The 16,003-nt window shown below is 48.3% G+C and overlaps 2 protein-coding genes across 3 annotated transcripts; one reads left to right on the forward strand and one right to left on the reverse strand.

The window, feature by feature from the left end:
- The first annotated feature begins 899 nt into the window (after window positions 1-899).
- Window positions 900-3,514, forward strand: LOC129355983 (endoribonuclease YbeY-like). The gene is given in 5 exon segments (XM_055025609.1): window positions 900-1,389; window positions 1,392-1,432; window positions 1,996-2,127; window positions 2,739-2,807; window positions 3,238-3,514. Coding segments are annotated over 5 exon segments (504 nt in total). The 5' UTR covers window positions 900-1,223; the 3' UTR covers window positions 3,334-3,514.
- Window positions 3,469-15,640, reverse strand: LOC129355982 (ubiquitin carboxyl-terminal hydrolase 37-like). 2 transcript variants are annotated; one of them, XM_055025608.1, is made up of 24 exons: window positions 15,453-15,640; window positions 14,528-14,731; window positions 13,970-14,120; window positions 13,055-13,143; window positions 12,864-12,979; window positions 12,708-12,785; window positions 12,544-12,632; window positions 10,657-10,750; window positions 10,432-10,584; window positions 10,216-10,347; window positions 9,997-10,120; window positions 8,915-9,141; window positions 8,721-8,838; window positions 8,541-8,620; window positions 7,917-8,081; window positions 7,788-7,841; window positions 6,600-6,741; window positions 6,300-6,522; window positions 5,700-5,866; window positions 5,402-5,462; window positions 5,214-5,329; window positions 5,071-5,140; window positions 4,858-4,996; window positions 3,469-4,400 (listed from the first exon to the last, which is right to left on the reverse strand). In XM_055025608.1, exons 2-24 carry the CDS (start codon window positions 14,693-14,695, stop codon window positions 4,313-4,315), a joined length of 2,844 nt encoding a protein of 947 aa, XP_054881583.1. In that variant the 5' UTR covers window positions 14,696-14,731; window positions 15,453-15,640; the 3' UTR covers window positions 3,469-4,312. The 2 variants fall into 2 exon arrangements, with proteins under 2 accessions (XP_054881583.1, XP_054881582.1); XM_055025607.1 differs by having other exon boundaries at window positions 6,300-6,525.
- Between the last annotated feature and the right edge of the window lie 363 nt (window positions 15,641-16,003).

The following is a 16,003-nucleotide window of genomic DNA, read 5'->3' on the forward strand; positions in this document are numbered from 1 at the left end:
ATTTGGCATCATTTATTCTAACTTCTGTAGAATTCTAAGATTCTGTACAATACTTTATTGAATTATCTAATAAATTTACTCAAACATTTAAAAATATGCAATTTAAAACTTTTTATGCCTGAAGTCCTAAAGTATTATAATAAAAACCAAAATATTTAGATGGGTCAAACTTGAACTTTAAACCATTTTAGGCAGACTCTCAAAATACAATATGAACCTTTAATTTGTGAACATTTAATAAGTGCAGCTTTACTGTTTTTACCTGTAGACCTGATTTGTTTCAAAATGTTTTTCATGTAAATCCTTGAATTTGTTCAAACTTTCCTAGATCAATCAACACCATGATAAAACATCATTATTGCTCTGATACATTTACATGTTAAAGTTTAAAACCCACCATTTATTGTGTCAAAAATGAAATAAAATAAAAAGTTCCATAGTTAATGTAGCAGCTTCAGGGATTCAGGCGACATGTTGAATCATAAAACAGGATTTATTCTGGTGTGGACAACCTGTGAGATCTGTGAAAGAAACCATATGAGACCTCAATCTAGTACTTTATATCTGATGGTCAACAATTAATCACAGAAAATAATCTTATAAAATAGACAGATTAAATGCTGATGCCTAGGAGGGACTAAATAATTCCTGTTCTTCTCTCTCTTCTCCTCCATCGTTCCTCTTGAGTATTTCTTCTATTTATCTTCAGTTTTTACATTTTTCTCTCTTTCTGTGTGTGGAGTTAATCATTCGTCGTATCTAATTAAATTAATTACATTAAATATAAACAAATGTGTCTTTACTGAGTTGTATGAAACTTAAATACAAACAAATTCAACTGATAATTAACTGATAATCAACTGATAATTAACTGATAATCAACTGATAATTAACTGATAATTAACGAGCAGGTGGAGCACAGGTCGGCTTGTGCAGATCACAGGAACATTAAATCCTGTTAAATTTAATAACGTTCATTTTAAGACTAAATATTGTCAGTTTTTAGATTCTGAATCGGGGAAAATGTTGAACTCGCCCTTTAATCAAGACTCAAACCGGAAGTTGTGAGTCAGAAGCCAACTTCAGCGCCGGCTTCATGGTGTCACCTTGAATTGTGTCCTGAATGACTGAGTCTGAATGAGGCTGTTCTCCTTGAGGCTCGGTGTCAGTTCGTATCGGAAGCTCGAGGCTCGGTTCGGGTAGGTCCATGTACCGGGTTTAAGATGGGAGTGGTCCTGCGGAACCTGCAGAAGGTGGTCCCTCTGCGCCGCGCCAGGCTGCGCAGGGACGTGGACACGCTGAGACACATCCTGGGCATCCAGAAGTTCGACCTGGGCATCATCTGCGTGGACAACCGCAGGATGCAGCAGCTCAACAACCTGTACAGGAAGAAAACGCGCCGACGGACGTCCTGTCCTTCCCGTTTTACGAGGTGACCGACTCGTTAGATCTGAATATTAAATCTACTGTCTGATCCGGAGGTAACTTTATTATATGTGACCCAACCAGATTTTGTTCGGGTTTGTGTTTATTATGAAACTTTAAGCTAACTTCCAAAACAAAGTCCGCGGTTGCCATGGTGATTCCCGCATTTTGTGGCGCACAGGAATGAAGGAGTTAAAACATTTAAAAGCTGCTGAACCTTCTGGAAGTTTCTGTTTTATTCCGGATATGGAAACTTAAATTAATGGGTTGAAAAAAAAAAAGGCAAATGAGACGCTGAAGAGACAGAAGTCTTTATGGAAGCCCATGACTGCCAAGAAATAGAAAAGCATCTACAAGTTATCGCCTTTAGCTTTGGAGACTGTTTCAAAGTGACGGTTGTGATACTAGAGCAACAGTCCTGAGAGAAATGATGGACATTTTCTGTCCAGTTCCATGTAGAGTCCCGAAGCGTTCAGCTCAAGTCATGTCCCTGTCTGTCCCTCTCTCTCTCTGTCCCTGTCTCTCTGTCCCTGTCTGTCCCTCTCTCTCTGTCCCTGTCTGTCCCTCCAGGACCTGCGGCCCGGGAAGCTGCCCTGCCCGCTGCACAGAGACGAGCTGAACCTGGGAGACGTTTTCCTGGGAGTCGAGTTTGTGATGAATCAGTGCCAAAAAGAATCGCTGGACCTTCATGGAGCTCTGACTGTGAGTTACCAGAGCTCTATGGATTCATGTGATCATATTCACTGCTGAACAGATCAGAGCAAATTTACACCAATAAACTGAGAAAATAATTTTCCATATTTACAAGAGAAAAACTCTTGAGTTTTCTGACGAAAATGTTTGGAGATCATAAAGTCGGAGACTGAGGTGATGAATCTGAGACCAGCGTCTGGATGTTTTCTGAACCGGAAGCCGTCCATCGGGCTTTTCTCCTGGATCAGAACGTTTCTCGGGTTCAGAGTTCAGCAGCTTCCTCCTCACAGTCTCAGGTGTTTTCTGGTTCCGACCCAAAGTGAGTCTGGACCTGGAAGATCTCGCTCTGCTGCAGGAAAAGAGCCCGAATCGACAGCAACACCAGGAAACATCCAGATGCTGGAGGAGTTTGCACATATTTCTATTTTAGTAAATTTACTTTTTTTCTTTATTTCTGACGTCATAAATAATTTGACATTTAAGCTTTTAATGTTTTTTTCCTGCACATTTACATTCATGTAATGAATCTAGAAATGTTGTGCCCAGTTTCCCTTCGTCTCTGATCCTCCGTTGGTTTGCATGTCAGTCATGCTCTGCTGTCACGCTCTGCTGTCCCGCAGGCGGTCACCGCTCACGGCATCTGCCACCTGCTGGGCTACCGGCATGAGACGGAGGAGGAATGGGCCGAGGTGAGTCAGCAGCTTGACCCACAGCACCAGGCTTCACCAGCCGGCAGCCATTTTGTTGTTTCCAGCCTTATTGATGGCTATAATCACTCCAGATCAGAACAGACGGTTCTGTTCAGATCAGTCAAACTTTGATGCATATCATTTTTATTCAATTCAAAAATACTTTATTCCAAAGAGAAGTTAAATATTGTCATAACTGATCGTCACAAAGTGGCTGTGAATGATGATGCAGGAAGGATCTCCAGTAGCAGTCAGTATTGCAACTAATGAAGAGGCCTCTGACTGAAGCCTGGCACTAACAGCTAGCTGGACGAGACCAGAGATGCTGGAGTAGGGGATAATAATATTCCCTTCAAAACGTCCAAAATGTTTGTTTCTCATATTGTGCATGGATGGGCGGCTGACGGTTGTTGATGCCGTTTTGTTGCAGATGCTGCAGAGGGAGCGATACATCCTGAGCGAATACAACAGACTGACCGGCCGCCATCTTGAGCCGCTCATGAAGGCGTTCAGCCCAGAAACGTGACGCCGCGATCAGCGCCGCGCTAAATGTTTTGCACGAATTCGACCGCTGAAGTTCTCTGTGAAAACAGCGACTGCTGGACGGACATTTACAGCAGAACAAAAACTCAAACCGTTATTTACAAAAGAACTAATCCAGTTTGTGTTTTGACTATAATTTTATTAAAATCTGCTTTCAGGAAGAATCAGTCGAGTATGAAGGGTAGAAAAAGCTTCTCACTCTCACTGCATAAATACATTTCAGCCTCTTGACGCCTGCAGGTTTCACTCAGACGGCTGGACGTCCGGCTGGACGTCCGGCTGGACGTCCCCTCTGCCCAAACGGAGAATATTAAAAGAAATCATCTGATGCGGGTAAATTATGATGACTTGCTTCATTTTACAGTGGATTATAAACTATAAACAAGGATTTTCCTCTAGATCGAGTCGATAAATACCGAAGAAACGGGAAGTTTCCTGTGGGCCGCGACGCTGCCAGCACCAGAACCATCTGCTAGCTTTATACAAACGAAGGTCCAAACACCCAGAACCAAACAGAATAAAGCTCAAACACATTTAGAAAGGTTCTCTCAGGAGGCACAAAACCCAATAATGCCGGGTCCAACTCAGAAGCTCAGTAACTAACAGACAGAACCGAACACAAAGCAGCACAAAAGCAACGGAAAGCATCCGACCCAGCAGAACCGAGCCAGAACCTACGTATTGCACCAAACGGACCCGCTAAACACAGCAAGCCTCTAGCTCTGCCACAGATTTACTCCAACATAGAATTTCTTTATTTAGTAGAGAACTAAAGGATCTGCAAACAGAACCAGAACCAGCAGCGTCTGCTGAAACCAGGACGACAAAAAACAAAAACAAAATGGCCTCAGACATGGAGGCAAAGTTCCATCCGCTGAACGTTTGAGTCGTAACGCTTCCCCGTCTGAGCAGAGGAGCAAACGGAGGAGGACGGCGCCACCTAGCAGGGAGCGGCAGGATCCTCAGAGCGGCTGCAGGACGTTCCTTCCTGCTTCAGAGGCGCTGCTGGTTCCGGACCGCTCCATCTCCGACAGCTGCTCGAAAACATCCCTGAAACAGACGGACGGATGGGTCAGCGGATCAGCCCGGCTCGCGCCGGATCAGCCCGGCTCGCGCGGGAACAGCCGCGGGTTTTGGGTCAGTCACTTCAAATAAAATGTATTTAATAGTTTAGCTCCTGAAATCAGGCCTCGGTCTCTGAGGCGGAGCTGCGTCTTGAGGGCGGGGCTAAGACCACTCAGGCGTTTTGCACAGTTGAATGGTTGCCCTGGAGATGAAAGGCAACTCCAGTATGTTTTAGAGGGAATGACATCATAATGCTAAACTGAGAGTTGATTTTAGGGCACTAGCCCTTTAATCTGGAAGCATTTAACTGTCTAGTTAAAACAAGGAACCTCATCATCGCGTCCCGAGGAAACAGATCATTAATACGATAAGCGTGTTCCTCCTCCACATTACGACTTCTGAAAAAGGATCGACTGGCTGTCGCTCAGACTCACTGACCCACCTGTGCATGTAGAAGAAGATGTATCCGCTGCGGTCGCGGTCCCGCTGCACAGCGGCCTCCTGCGTGCGCGACACGTCAAGGTCGTTGTAGGTCAGCCACGACTGTTTCTTCATGTCGTAGACGTCGCTGATGTAATGTCCTGGATGAGATCAGAACCCGGCTTTAATAGGGGAACGGCGGTGGAAACAGGAAGGAGGAGGAAGAGGAGCGCACCAGAGGAAGAGCTGCTCCCGATGTGGCTGACGACGCTGATGAGTCGGTAGGAGTTGGCCAGATCTCCGGCCTGCGGATGGAGATCAAGCGCTCAGCATTTCAGATTTCAGGCAGATGTCTGGGGGCAGCCGGACGGCCGTTACCTCGGCGTTCCTCTTCAGGGTCTCCGCCTCGGCTTCGGTGTACTCCATGTCCAAGACGTCTTCGTTCCCGGAGTCGTCGTCCGAACACAGCAGCTCCGGCAGCGAGTTGTTGAACTCTGTAGGGGAGACAGAAACGCTCCAGTTCCCTCTGGGCGCAGCGGAGACGGGCGGAGAGAAGCTCTGCCTACCTTGGAGGCTGAGCTCCGTGGCTCTCTTCAGGTCGTCGTCTTCCCTCATCTCCTGGGCTTCCTGCAGGAGAACGGCCGGGTTCAGAACCGGGCAGAACCGGAGTGAAGCTGACCGCCCCACATTCTAACAAAACTCATGTGAATCAACTGGGCTGCTTGGCAGCAAATGTTTCAGTTTGTGCTGCTTCTGCTTTCTTAATATTTATTTACTGGCAGCAGCACAAAGGAAAAGTTTTGCTGCACAAGCGTTTTGTGCCGTTGAGGTCCAGCTGCAGTCAGGCGGCGGTTCTGGTCTCACGTGTTCCTGCAGACTCTGGGCCAGCGCCTGCTGCAGCTCCTGCTCCTCCCGCTCCTGGTCCAGGTTGTACTGCTGGACCCAGTCCAGCTCGCCCGGCTGCTGCGCGCCCTCCGGCGTCTGGTTCTCCTTGTTCTCATCCATGGTCAGATCCAGGGAGTCCAGAACGTCTGAACGGCACCAGAACATGTGGAGACAAACCCAAACGTGAGTGTGAAGTTGTGCTGTTCTGGGCCGAACAGAACTCTGGTTTCACCGTCAGGCTGACGTGGCTCTTTAAAGGGGCAGTTTGATGTTTTCCAGCCTCATGTTGTCATTTTACAGCAAACAGCCAACAACTGAGTTCAGATCCACCAGCTGTTTGCTAATTGCTGCTGGCTAGTCTGAAGGAGCTGAGTGGGGGAGGAGCTGTGCCTCGAAGGCGGGGCTAGGTCCTCCCAGGCGTTTTGCCGAGTTGAATGGTTGCGTGGAGATTAAAACATTTCTCAAACATACATTAAAGAATCAAAGCTCCTCTCCAGTGTAAGAGAATAACAGAAAGATCAGAGCGTGGATTTCACTGCCCCTTTAAAGCAGAACCTGCTGCATTAAAGCTAGCGCCACCTGCAGGCTGCTTGCTGTCTGTTTCCAGCAGCTCCGTGTGATAAGCCATGTCGTGAACGTCTGAGTCTCCGAAGCCGGTGTCAGGGCTGCTGGTCGGCTCGTCCTCCAGCGGCGCCGCTGCAGGAAGCCCGGCTTCCTGTCGGCTCATCTCCAGCACGGCGGCTAACATCTCGTCGTCGTTTATGCCACTGAATTCTGTCGAATCCATCGCCGCCGCCGCCGGCTTCTGAAAACACATCAAACTTCAAAACGACACGACCAGAAGAGGGCGAGACGGCGAGGCGCCGAGCTGGACCCGACCTCCTCTGGACGGTCGTCCTCCTCAGGCAGGCAGACGCTGAGGCGCCGCCTGCGGCTCACGTTCACCTTCCTGGTGGGTTCGTCTTCGTAGTCTGAGTCCAGCAGGGCGGCGCTGCAGCTGGAGGATTTCCCTCCAACTCTCCTACGCAAAAATCAGAGAAACCTTTAAAACTCATCACTTCCTGTTGCAGCAGAAACCAAAATCAATCACACATGAAGGAAAACTTTCCAAACACTTATTGATATATTTTGAATGATTATGGCTCACAGAGAATAGAAACTCTAAATCCAGAGCAACAGAAAACTGGAATATTCAGAAATTGTTCTAGTATCGTAGCAGAAAGTTGAGTGGAAGGACAAAAAGAATAACTGCAGAATCAATTCAAGACTGAGGCAGAATATCTGAGTCCGCTCCAACTGGACTTCAGTCATCTTCACTGGGCAGAGGAGAACCAGAACTGGGCCGAGGAGAACCAGAACTGGGCCGAGGAGAACCAGAACTGGACCGAGGGGAACCAGAACTGGGCCGAGGAGAACCAGAACTGGACCGAGGGGAACCAGAACTGGGCCGAGGAGAACCAGAACTGGGCCGAGGAAAACCAGAACTGGGCCGAGGAGAACCAGAACTGGACCGAGGAGAACCAGAACTGGGCCGAGGAGAACCAGAACTGGGCCGAGGGGAACCAGAACTGGACCGAGGAGAACCAGAACTGGGCCGAGGGGAACCAGAACTGGACCGAGGAGAACCAGAACTGGACCGAGGGGAACCAGAACTGGGCCGAGGAGAACCAGAACTGGGCCGAGGAAAACCAGAACTGGGCCGAGGAGAACCAGAACTGGGCCGAGGAAAACCAGAACTGGGCCGAGGAGAACCAGAACTGGACCGAGGAGAACCAGAACTGGGCCGAGGAGAACCAGAACTGGACCGAGGGGAACCAGAACTGGACCGAGGAGAACCAGAACTGGGCCGAGGAGAACCAGAACTGGGCTGGTGCTCAGAGGTCCAAAGTTTAAGGATGAAAGTAAAAATCAAGGCACCAGATTCTGAAACAGAACCAGAACCTGCAGGTTCTGCTCTGTAGAGCCACTTTGTTCTATTAGCTTGATGAATTATTAAATCAGTTTTAACGCTTTGAAATCCTGCCAGCCTGGACCTCTGGTTCTGGTTCTGGTTCTGGTGAAACTCACCTCTGAGGAGTAGTGGAGGAGTTGATGGCCTGTGACGGTTTCAGGGTTCTGGACCTTCAGGAAGGAACAGAAACATGATCAGCTGGTGAAACAGGAAGTGGAGGTGAGGCGGCGTGCGGCGGGCCGTACGTGGCGGGTTGGGGGGTCCAGTTCAGGCTGACGGGGGGCCGGGTGCCGTCGGTGCAGTGGGACAGCAGCGTCAGGTACCGCGGGATCAGAACCTGCTGGCCCAGCTTGCTGTTCAGGGACAGCTGGGCGTTGAAGCTGTACCTCTTCAGGTGGAGGATGAGGACTCTGAGAGGAAGACACGGGTCAGCCGGTTCTATTCAGCCCCTTCTCTGGGCCGGGTCAGACACCGATAAGTACCGCTGGATAGCGACGGGACGTTAGCCGCTAACTGTAGCAGCCGCCTTTTACCGTTACCGTGGCAACCGACTGACAACAAGTCGACAGAAGAAACTTCGTTAAAGTGAAAACATTTCCCACAAAGACCAGAACTCCGCCTGTTAGATTCATGTTTTCAGGCTTGATGTTTGTGCTGTGATCAATAAGCGATCGTCTCAACACTTATTGGTTGATTAGCTCATTTAAACTGATGATCTGGATCTTTTTACTGTTACACATTCAGCCTTGTTGTCTAGTTTTTGTAGTGCTGACAGTTAATGGTGAAACATGACAGTCAACGCAGAGCAACATGTGCAGTCAGTCACATGAGGCCCGGCCCAGTAATACACGGCGCCGGTTCTGTGGTACCTGGGCAGTTTGCTGAACTTGTGAGTAACCGTTGCAGATTTCCCGCTGCACTTTTCACACGAATATTCAATCTCCTCCATCTGGAAACAAACAGCAGCCAGCAGACGTTAGCTTGGGTCAACGCTAACATGATAGCTAGCATCTTTAGCTGAAGAGATGAGGAAGAGGAGGAGGACTGACCCTGAAGAAGAGGTCCAGGGAGTCCTGGATGGAGCGCAGCGGCAGCGTTTTCTTCCTGCGCGGCAGGTCGATGGAAAGGTCGTTGAACTGTTCGCGTTTGTTCACCACCTCACCACAGCTGCAACACCAGCGACAAGCATCACAGCCTCAGAACCGGCAGGAGGAAGAGGAGCAGGAAGAGGAAGAGGTCTCACCATTTGCAGGTGATGGTGTGCTGCACCTCGAACTCCATGTTGACGGCCACGGGACAGGTGTAGATGCGGGAGGTGTCGGCCTCGTCGCCGGGCGTCGCCTCCGCAGGGCCGTCACACGTCACCGAGGAGGAAGAGGAAGCGGCCGTGTCGATCGCCAGGCTTTTGCTCATCTTCTCGACGTCGTCCTTCAGCTGATCCAAACACTGACTCAGGAACTCGTGAGCGTCCTGACCGACAGGGACAGGTTCAGGTCACGGTTGCTCTGGTTGAATCGTTTGGACAATTATTCCACAATCATGGTAACAAGGTATTAGTTTTAAAACTGAGAGCAGCTGATTAACATTTCCAAACCCTCAAATTATCCCTGACAGTCCATTAAACCGGGTTTGACTGGTTCCGTTTCTCTCTGCTCTGAGTCCAACCAGCCTGTTCCCCTCCTGGCCTGTGGGGGCGCTGCACCAACAACCACTGAGGGAAACGACACTAAAACCTCTGAAGACACTGAGAGCAACTTCCTGCTTCACCAACAAAAACAAAGCAGCATTTGATTTTAGCAGTTGGAGGATTTCTCTTTAGTCTTTGGCTAAAGACCACAAGCCATTTCTCCTGCTAGCGCTATGCTAGCACGTTAGCTTCAGCTACATTTACCCAGAATGCCCCGCACTCGAGTCCGCTCAGCCAGGCTGAATCCAGAGTTCACACTTCCCCAAACAAACCAGACTAAATCAGAGTCTTTGAAGAGGAGCAGCAAAAACAAATGAGGTGGATTAGCCGAGCTAGCTAACAGTTGATGTCATGTAGAACATGTCAGTGTGGAGTTTCGTCTCTGTCATGACAGGAATTAAACTTCTAGAACTTCTGCTTCGCTTCCAGTGAGTCGTCTTGTTTCTGGACGTTCATGTTCACTTGTTGGTGAAAAATGTTTTTTTTACTTTCTAAAAATCAGATAAAACGGTTTAAACAGTCGGGATTGATGGGCAGGTGAGCCTGACCTCACCAGAAGACCTTTGGCTCTCGGTGAGGGTCTAGTTAAAGTCTGCAGGAACGTGTTAACGCCACAGAAAGGAAGCAGGAAGTCTTACGTTCTGCACGTTCCCAGAGAAGCGTTCAGCCGTGGAGGAGATGGCGTTCTTCACCTTCCTCAGCAGATCCTTCTTGGTTTCTGGACAGGCCACATCCTTCTTCACCATCAGGTGGGCGAAGCGCCTGCAGACGGATGCATGGGGTCAGAGGTCAGGTCAAAGCTTCAGTGAAGCGGCGGCGGCATGCGGCGGCGGCATGCGGGCGGCGGCAGGCCTCACCTGAGCAAGGCGTTGACAGGAACCTTCTTCCAGGTGATGCTCTGCTTCAGCATGTCGTTGGAGAACGAGGGGAGGCTGAACAGCGACTGCAGGATGGCGTTCATGTAGCAGGTGTTTCCCAGGTTGGAGAACCTGCAGAAAATCAGTTTTTTGACGTCGGGTCAGGCTGAAGCCCATCTGTGCTTCGGTTTGCTCCAGAACAGCAGGGGGCCTTACCCCTGCAGGGGCGGCTGCGGCTGCGCCAGGCTGGACGGTCTCTGCTTGTTCCAGCCGTAATCCAGAGACGGACGGACTTTCTTAAAGGGAGTGGAGTGGTTGGGCAGCATCAGGCTTCTCTTGGTGGTGGAGGTCTGAGCGGCGCCGGAGGCCCTGCCGACCGTCAATAAACGTCACGCTCTCCGCCAGCGGCTCGCCGAATCGTCTCACCTGAGAGGAACTCACCTGTCCAGGAACGAGTGGCTCTGGCCGTAGTCTTTGGTTCCGGATCGGCTGCCGTAGAACGAGGTCGGCTGAAGAGGGGCGGAGCCCAGCGGGGCTGCAGGCGGAGAGATGCAGGTAAACAGGAAGCAGAGGAGCAACAGCAGAACTTTAAACCAGCTGTTGGTTTAAAAAACGTTTTGTTGCTTATTTGAACAAACGCTGCGAGATTTATCAATATCCGCTGAAACAAAGGAAAAAGGTTTTTGAAAGAAAGTCAAAAGAGTTGTTGTTGCTCGTTTATTTGGAAAATAAAAAGTAGATTAATGTTTGATGTATCTTTAATATTGTATGATGTAACCCGAGGTTACAATCTGCAGAACCTGCCAGATGTTTTATTCTATTAATCTTCAGAATAATAATCAGAAGCTGCAGGCCTCATTTCCAGACGTCTGAAACACATTTGGAGCGTCATCAACGTGAAGCAATCATCTTCAACGTGATGCCATCATCGTCAACTTGAAGCAATCATAATCATCATCAACATGAGGCACTCATCGTCAACCTGACACATCATCGTCAACGTGACGCAATCATAATCATCGTCAACGTGACGCAATCATCGTCAACGTGACTCAATCATCGTCAACGTGACGCCATCATCGTCAACGTGACGCCATCATCGTCAACGTGACTCAATCATCGTCAACGTGACGCAATCATCGTCAACGTGACTCAATCATCGTCAACGTGACGCAATCATCGTCAACGTGACTCAATCATCGTCAACGTGACGCCATCATCGTCAACGTGACGCAATCATCGTCAACATGAGGCACTCATCGTCAACGTGACTCAATCATCCTCAACGTGACTCAATCATCCTCAACGTGACTCAATCATCCTCAACGTGACTCAATCATCGTCAACGTGACGCAATCATCGTCAACGTGACGCCATCATCGTCAACGTGACGCCATCATCGTCAACGTGACTCAATCATCGTCAACGTGACGCAATCATCGTCAACGTGACGCAATCATCGTCAACGTGACTCAATCATCGTCAACGTGACGCCATCATCGTCAACGTGACGCAATCATCGTCAACATGAGGCACTCATCGTCAACGTGACGCCATCATCGTCAACGTGACGCAATCATTGTCAACGTGACTCAATCATCGTCAACGTGACGCAATCATCGTCAACGTGACTCAATCATCGTCAACGTGACGCAATCATCGTCAACGTGACGCAATCATCGTCAACGTGACGCCATCATCGTCAACGTGACGCCATCATCGTCAACGTGACGCCATCATCGTCAACGTGACGCAATCATCGTCAACGTGACTCAATCATCGTCAACGTGACGCAATCATCGTCAACGTGACTCAATCATCGTCAACGTGACGCAATCATCGTCAACGTGACGCCATCATCGTCAACGTGACGCAATCATCGTCAACGTGACGCAATCATCGTCAACGTGACTCAATCATCCTCAACGTGACTCAATCATCGTCAACGTGACTCAATCATCGTCAACGTGACTCAATCATCGTCAACGTGACTCAATCATCGTCAACGTGACTCAATCATCGTCAACGTGACTCAATCATCGTCAACGTGACTCAATCATCGTCAACGTGACTCAATCATCGTCAACGTGACTCAATCATCGTCAACGTGACTCAATCATCGTCAACGTGACTCAATCATCGTCAACGTGACGCCATCATCGTCAACGTGACTCAATCATCGTCAACGTGACGCCATCATCGTCAACGTGATGCCATCATCGTCAACTTGACGCCATCATCGTCAACGTGAAGCCATCATCGTCAACGTGACGGTCCTCACAGCACTGCGGTTTAGACAGCAGGTGAGGCGTCGGGGGCGGAGTCTACCTGAGCTTCGGTTCTCCTCACTCTGCTTCAGTTTATCTTTGCAGCTCAGCAGAAACTTCCTGGACGGGTCCGAAGTGGCCTTGTTGTTGCTGAAATCAAAGTGTTTTTGTCACGTTGGTGCAACATCAACATGTCGACGCGTCAGCAGCCGCCGCCGCTCTCACCTGGAGGAGTCGTTCTCCTTGGGGTAATCCTCTGTCAGGTCGCTTTCAGAGTTCAGCAGCCTCTTCCTCTTCTCCCCCCTGAAACAAGCAGCAACAACAAGCTGCACCAAACTGACCTGAACACGGCTGCGTTTACAAAGGGCGCCCCTCCCCCACCTGTTTTCAGAGAGTCCGCTGCGTGTCGGCGTGGAGGCCGCTCTGCTCGGGCTGCTCAGAGGTTTCCGCGGGGTGGAGTCGTCCCGGCCGTCGGCGCTCTGCCGCCTCGGCGTCGTCTGAGTGTTTGAGTGAAATGTTCAGCCTTCGTCTCTCTGACTGAGCTCAGTGCTCAGGTAAACACCGATGCTCACCTGTCTGTCCCCAGACGGGCTGTTCTCGTTCTTCATGGGCCGGTTACCGAGAACGCCGAAGTTGGCACTGCCATGGGACGATTTCAAGACTGAGGGATGACAGGAAGCACAGCTGCTCACATTACAGAGCATTAAAAACAGATATTTCCATAATTTATTTATTTTTCCACCTTCTCAACATGCCTTGCTGGATTTTACTCTTAATAAAACAAGTTTGTTTTAACTTCATCATCTTATCAAAACATTTTAATAAATTATTTGTTGAGAAAAAGTAATATTTAACTAAAGCAGGAGCATAAAACTGGTTGAACAATAATAAATGGAGAAACTCTGCCACCTGCTGGTAGAAACTGCACCTGCAGGGACCATAAACATTGTTTACAACTAAAAACAAACATTTTTAGCTGTAAACAATCCAAGAATTGCATTAACTTTGTGATCAAACTTCAGCTTAATGTTTCAGGCAGCGAGTTCATCATTTCTCCACCCGGCTCCATCAGACCCGCAGCTTCTCTGTATCACCCTCTACCTTACGCTCCACACAGGCCATCTTTCCCTCCACGCCTCACTCTGCATCATTCTAAAGTGAGCTCTCTTTCATTTCATCCCTGCAGTTAATGGTTTCTAGCCACCATAATCTCATTCCAGACGCCAGGATCTCGAGACCCTTTCCATCCTCCTGAAGGATCAAGATCTGTCGCTTTATTTCTTTGACAATAAAACCAGTTCCTTAAATGAACTCTGTTGATTTTGCATGGGGGTCAGAAGGTTAAATCCAAACATATCACTCCCCAGAGGCTGAAGCACAACTAAAAGAACAAATATGTAATTTTAACATTTTCTGCCATCATTCTGAGTTCAACGTAAAACATTCTGATTTTCCAGATCTGACTGGATGAGCGGCGCAGTAATTACCCGGTTTCCCTTGTTTCAGCTTCTCCAGGTACTCCTTGGTCCTCTGAACCAGCTGGGCGGGCATTTTATCCAGAGTGATGACGCTGTTGTCCTTCAGGGTCAGCATGATCCGGTTCTGGTTCTGGGTACAGCTCTTCACGTTCTGATTCAGCTGCAGGCAGCAAAATACATTCACTTCAGTCAAATTCATCCTGTTTCCACTCTCTGCATCACATCACCATAAAAAACATGCAAAATTAATGAAAATAGATCAAAACAAATTCAATAATAAACACACAAAAATACATTTAAAATATAAAAAAGTAATTACATATACAAGTAAAAAATATTTGAAAATATAAAAATCTAACAATTAAAGACAGAAATAAATAACTGAATAAATAAAAATAAAGCAAGTGAACAAACATTTTATTGATTAAGAAAAAATAAAAAAAAAATATTTCTAGTAAAAACATAACTAAAAAGTAAAGTATATAAATTTGAATGAATTATTTCTAAGAGTCAATGTAAATAAAATGAAGCCTGTGGTTGGGCCGCAGAGGGACCCGGTCCGTCTACCTGGAAGGTCCTGGTTGCTCCACCGCTGTTGTACCTCAAGCTCAGGTTGACTTTGTTGTCCTTCTCCAGGATCTCAAACGTTCCCTCTTTCCACTTGGTGGTGCCCAGGTCCATGCTGTTGAATCGGATCTTCACTGTTCCACCGCTGGAGAGTTTGGGCACTGCCATGGCTCACTGTCCCGATGGCGCACCGCCAGAAGATTCCTGAAGCAGAGGAAGTTTGTGTTAGCATGCAGATGAAGTTATGAACAGCAGTCATCGTTTGCAACATGGTGAAAATCAAAGAATGTCGTTTGTGATGCCTGGATGCTGCGCTGGACGCAGGCCATGCCAGTCTGGAGGCTGATCTGCAGTCAGAGGCTCCTTAAGCTCTGATGCAGCAACACATTTGGATAACAGCATTTCATTTCCTTTGGGCTCAGGGAAGCGCTGGCGGTCCAATAACCCAGCGTTACAGTCAAGGTTCCGGCTGGAGCTCTCTGCTTTATTCAATGACAACAAAGTCCATGTCGACTGGAACCAATCCAAGAGGTTACGACCCAAAAATATTCTCCTGAGAGACCCAATCTCCCAAAAGATGAGGACATTCCTCCTGGTTCTGTTTGTCCATCATTAGTTTAGCCTGCGGTTCGCTTCAGCTAACACTGCCGACTCTCTGCCGCTGCGTTTGATGGCGTCGACTTGAATGATTCTAACAGAACAGAACACAGAGGTTCCGGTCCGGACGAGCGCCGGGAAGAACAGCGAAGCCCAGTGAAACGTCTGGGAGGCGGGCTCCGTCTTATTCTCCGTGGGCGCTGAATGGATGGGGGAGGCCGACATTAGCAGAGCTGCTAGCAGCAGCCGCTAGCTGAGTGGCTAATTACTGCTCGTAACTTGGTGATGGAAACAGAGTCACAGCGACATTAACTCGTCGGTTCTTTACCTGAAGACGGCGGAGCACGAGCCTTGGGAAGCGGAGAATGTGGTTCGGTGTTTGTGGGTTGTCCTCCGGGAACAGAAAGTTAGTTTCGCCGGCATTCAGCTGCTCTGCGGTGGATCTCTTGTTGACAGTGAACGCGACGCTTCGCAGCAACGCGCGATGATGGCGGGAATGTGAACGTTTACAACGGAAAGGAGATGGTGATGGAACTTCCGACTCTCTTCCGGGATCCATGCCATTTCGCTTCATGTGGTTAGAGCGTCTTAATTTTTTAATTAAACAGTTTGAACATTTGTACATAATAACGTGGCATATAATAATAAACAGAGAAAAAACACGTCCGTTCGTAAAAGTTTCCAAGCTTTATTAAAGACGCGGAATACTGGTCCATGTAAATAAAAACATTTTTTGTTTTAGTTTTATTATTCCTATTAATATTAGGAAAAAGAGTTTACTAACAAAACAAGGCAACAGTGCAGGGCCAGCCCAAGGTCATATGGGAGCTTATGACATGCATATGTTTAATACTAACCCAGTTCAAGGAAATATTTTTT

Source organism: Poeciliopsis prolifica, unplaced genomic scaffold (genome assembly GCF_027474105.1).
Source record: "Poeciliopsis prolifica strain line A6 unplaced genomic scaffold, Auburn_PproV2 SCAFFOLD152, whole genome shotgun sequence".
NCBI lineage: Eukaryota > Metazoa > Chordata > Actinopteri > Cyprinodontiformes > Poeciliidae > Poeciliopsis > Poeciliopsis prolifica.